The sequence below is a fragment of the Rutidosis leptorrhynchoides genome, chromosome 1 (genome assembly GCF_046630445.1).
Source record: "Rutidosis leptorrhynchoides isolate AG116_Rl617_1_P2 chromosome 1, CSIRO_AGI_Rlap_v1, whole genome shotgun sequence".
Lineage (NCBI taxonomy): Eukaryota > Viridiplantae > Streptophyta > Magnoliopsida > Asterales > Asteraceae > Rutidosis > Rutidosis leptorrhynchoides.
The window spans coordinates 671,723,018-671,727,480 of record NC_092333.1 but is presented as its reverse complement, the minus strand read 5'-3'; the positions used below and the strand labels follow the sequence as shown (position 1 = coordinate 671,727,480).

The 4,463-nt window shown below is 32.8% G+C and overlaps 1 protein-coding gene across 1 annotated transcript; it reads left to right on the top strand.

The window, feature by feature from the left end:
• The first annotated feature begins 1,344 nt into the window (after positions 1 to 1,344).
• Positions 1,345 to 4,076, top strand: LOC139885933 (ALA-interacting subunit 3-like). The gene is made up of 8 exons (XM_071869680.1): positions 1,345 to 1,616; positions 1,968 to 2,026; positions 2,121 to 2,195; positions 2,298 to 2,408; positions 2,553 to 2,623; positions 2,706 to 3,006; positions 3,271 to 3,560; positions 3,738 to 4,076. Exons 1-8 carry the CDS (start codon positions 1,502 to 1,504, stop codon positions 3,790 to 3,792), a joined length of 1,077 nt encoding a protein of 358 aa, XP_071725781.1. The 5' UTR covers positions 1,345 to 1,501; the 3' UTR covers positions 3,793 to 4,076.
• The last annotated feature ends 387 nt before the right edge of the window (positions 4,077 to 4,463 follow it).

The window sequence follows — 4,463 nt, the reverse complement described above, 5'->3', positions numbered from 1 at the left end:
TCTGAAAATAAAACAAACACAAAAAATAACTGAAAAATAAAAACATATATCGCTATAATATACGAACTTACAAGATCATGAACTTGAAAATTTTTAATCTTAAACTGAAAAAATAAAAAATTGTAACCCAAAACAACTTTTCCGACCGATGCGGTTTCCGGTCTTGATTTAACATAAATTTCGGTTCTAATTGTTACGATGAGAGATCTACAATTAATATCGACCTCTACCACCACCATCGTGAAATTCCGTTCACCGCCATCATCGCCCTACCACGAACTCCGTCCATCACCACCATCAACCTACTACAAATACCACTTTGAAAAGAAAAATATGAGTTTCTTAATAACGACGTTTATTTTTTCTAGATTTGTTGAACGAGAATGTTAGAGAAAGCATACATATAAAAAATCGTTTATATAAAACTCGATTTGATATTATTTATGCTAAAAATATACTAACAAAACAAGTTAGAAACTATTAAATTTTTTTTGATGAAAACGCGTTGAAGATGAAAATTCAAGAAGATAAACTCAGATACAGTTTAGTAGAGGATAAAGCAAATGGGAAAGTGTGTGGTGTTTGAATAATGATAAAGAAAATTAACTTATACCAAAACCCTATCACAAATGAGCAGATTTCAAGCATTTTCTGGTGGGCTTAAGCCCAAACATTAAACGAGATAAAAAAAAGCCCACATATTTCTTATTATCTTAATTTTAATTTTTAATTTTAACTTATTTGAAATTAAATTAAAAGTTAAGTTCATTGAAAAAATATGCGTAGTATTTATACTCTTATTTCTTAACAATGACTTTTTTCTTTTTGTCTTTAAAATATTTTTTTGTACAACTTTAATTATTTATTTTTATTTTTGTCGTTGGTAAAAGTTATAAATATGAATTATGAAAGTTTACACTAACATAGTTGTAGTTTTTGTTCTTTTATTATCACCAAATTCAAACATTTATTTGTTCTTTTTATCTCAATAATTTAGAGTGTAAAAATGAACAAAGGATGCCTCAAACCATAACAGTTGCTGGGCATTGCGTAAATGGTCTGGAAAGAGTGGACAACATTTTGATGACTTTCAGCCCAAAAACTGTCTGACGATGTAGTAGCGTTAAAATGACACTAATCCGGCGCGAAGCGCGGAACACAAATCTAGTTACAATTAAAACAGGTTAACCAAGTATTATTTGCAAAGTTGTGGGGACCAGTTTTGTAAGACCAATTCTTATTCCTCTTCCAAAATTCAAAGTCAAAGCAGAGTAAAGAAAAGTCAAATATTCACAACTCAATCTCATCTTCAAATTCTTACAATTTTCTAATTTCTAATTCTAGTTTTCTATTCGTAACTTCAAAAGCATAATCAATAATCAAAATCCTCCCTTTTTGGATCCATTCATCCCCAATAGGACATCTTCAATTTTTTTACTTTGATCTATTACTAATTATAGAATTATAGATAGATTGTATTATATACTGTACTATATAGTTTATGATGAATAGTAATCCAACAACGCCGATGAACGCAAACGCTCCGTCATCTAGCTCCGGCGGAGCCGGATCACCTGATCCATCGACTCCGAGAAGAAATTCGAAACGACCTAAGTGTATATCTCTACTTCGATCCTTGTTAATTTTTGTTTTATTTCGATGAATTTACATACTTAAGGAACAGATCCGATTCAGTTTGATCATATCTTTGCTATTTGATGTATCCTGTTACGTTACGCTATATGATACTGATACATATATATACTGTATTCTATATAATAACTACAGTTTGTATATTTGTGATTGAAAGGCTTGTAAATGTTGCATATGTGGTATTTTATAAAAGTCTGCATTGAATTTATTGCTTAGTTTTGTCCTAATTAGGTCAAGACAAATGGATGTCATATATGGATAATTAAATATTAAATATACTCAGGTTTGCTATTTTTTTGTGATTATTGTTACAGATTCCAGGTTTACACAGCAGGAACTGCCAGCTTGCAAGCCAATTCTTACTCCAAAATGGGTAGGTGTCTTTCTATTCATTCATGTTCTTTATTAATATTGAATAATTTATGAAAAATTAGAAGGTCTAATTATTTGTATGGTTCATACTGCAGGTTATTTCAGCGTTCATGCTTGTGACGATTGTGTTCATTCCAATAGGACTCACTTCCCTCTTCGCGTCTCGTGATGTATGATTTGTTTTTTTATTGTGGATAGAACAAATCTATGAAATTATATTTTTATCCTGTTTGTTATGGTCCTTGATATTGGTTTCGTGTTTGTTCATGTAGGTAGTTGAAATAATTCGCCGGTACGATAATTTCTGCATACAAGGCTCAAAAAGTCAAAAAATCGCGTTGATACAATCCAATAGCAGTAAAACATGTACCCTAAGCTTCACAGTAAGTTTAAACTTATTACTTTCTGGTTATTTCTGCATTGTTAGATACAGTTGCAATCTAAGTTAGATCTTATCCTCCGTCTGAAAGTGACAATGTAATATTGTTATTAATTTTTTATATTCTCTAAATAAATGAATATTTTAGGTCAAAAAGCGTATGAAGCAGCCTATTTATGTCTACTATCAGCTCGACAATTTTTATCAGAATCACCGCAGGTAATCTCTCAAATTTGTAGCTAGAAATCAATATAGAAGTTTACTTAAGTTGAGATTAAGCATAGGAAATTTACATTTGCAGGTATGTTAAGAGCCGAAGTGATACACAATTGAAAAATCGTGGTGACGAGAATGACACAAATACATGTAAGCCCGAACATGAATCAAACGGAATGCCGATAGTGCCTTGTGGTCTTGTAGCCTGGAGTTTGTTTAACGACACCTATAGCTTCTCCACTGGTAACAACGTCTCATTGAATGTTAACAAGAGACATATCTCATGGAAAAGTGACAGAGAAGATAAGTTTGGAAGTGACGTTTTCCCTAAAAATTTCCAAAAAGGAAGTCTTATTGGTGGTGGAAGTCTCAACGAGTCTAAACCAGTAAGGGATTGTTTACTTTTTTCTGTATTAATTCCTGTTTCCATTTGCCTCTGTTTGGGAAGGGGTGTCTGGGAAGGGGTGTCTGATTCTATGTCTCCTAGAAGCGGATTAATATTCAGATTAAGTGACAAAGAAACAACAATTTTACTTACTGAATTAGGAGCTGTACAGAAACAAACCATTTGTGGAATGTATATCCTTCTTGAAATGTGTTAAGTACCTAATTATAAACTTTACTTTGTGTTTTTTGTTGTGAATTAATAGCTGAGTGAGCAAGAAGACCTTATTGTGTGGATGCGAACTGCAGCTCTACCGACTTTTAGGAAGTTGTACGGCAAGATAGAGACGGATATTGAGGCAGGTGACACAATAAATGTAGTATTGGAGAATAGGTACAACACTTACAGTTTCAATGGCAAGAAGAAACTAGTGCTCTCGACCACAAGTTGGCTTGGTGGGAAAAATAATTTTATTGGCATTGCGTATCTTGCTGTTGGCGGCTTGTGCTTCTTACTAGCTACAACGTTTACTCTCATATATCTTATTAAGCCAAGGTAATTATAGGTTTGCTATATCTACATTTTGATCTTATAAAACATGTTGGGATTATGACACCACTGTTATGTGACAAGATTAAATCATCTTGAATTAAATAGCAAATATTCATGCGTTATCACATAGACTCATAGCGTTGTGTTATCACTAATTTGTTGTTGTTATCCATATTACAGGCATCTTGGTGATCCTACATATCTGTCATGGAACAGAAACCCAGGTGGTCACTGATGTGTGATCGTGCAATTATGAGGTGGGTCGAAGGGGCTCCTTTCGATCTTGAATGTATTTAATCTTTTTAATGGCTGCACTTTGTAGATTTAGCAAAATCGTTTATTTATTATTTGGAATATTATTTGTCTACAAGACTTCTATATTATTGGGTACTGAATTCCCATTTCTTGAATATGTTATGCCCTTGGCAATGTATTAATATTATAAAGTTATGAATATACAATGAATGTTATTGTTATCTAGTTACTGCAATGAGTTTTTCAGGTTTTGAACTGTTAAAATTTTTGCGTTTATACTTTTAGACAAGGATAACTGCTCACAACTTCCATTGCATTTTGTTCAAAGACATAGTAATAGAGTAAAGTTCTAGTTAAAGCCCCAAATCATACTTCAAATTCTATCTCTATTCAATTAGTTACTTACAAAAACTTGTCCCATTTAGAAGGATATGAAATGGCACCCATCATAACCTGTTAAAAAGAAATTTAAATATTATTCAGTTATAAAGTCAAAATCGGTGGAAGAAGCTTTTGTAGCAATTGATGGGCTTACTTGGGTCAACAGTGACGAGCATGGCGGACCCACCGAATTCACAGGTCCCACCAGCAACTTTGGTTCTTTGCCAGTAACTATTGAGTGCATAAGAAGCATGTGCAAACAATGTGTCA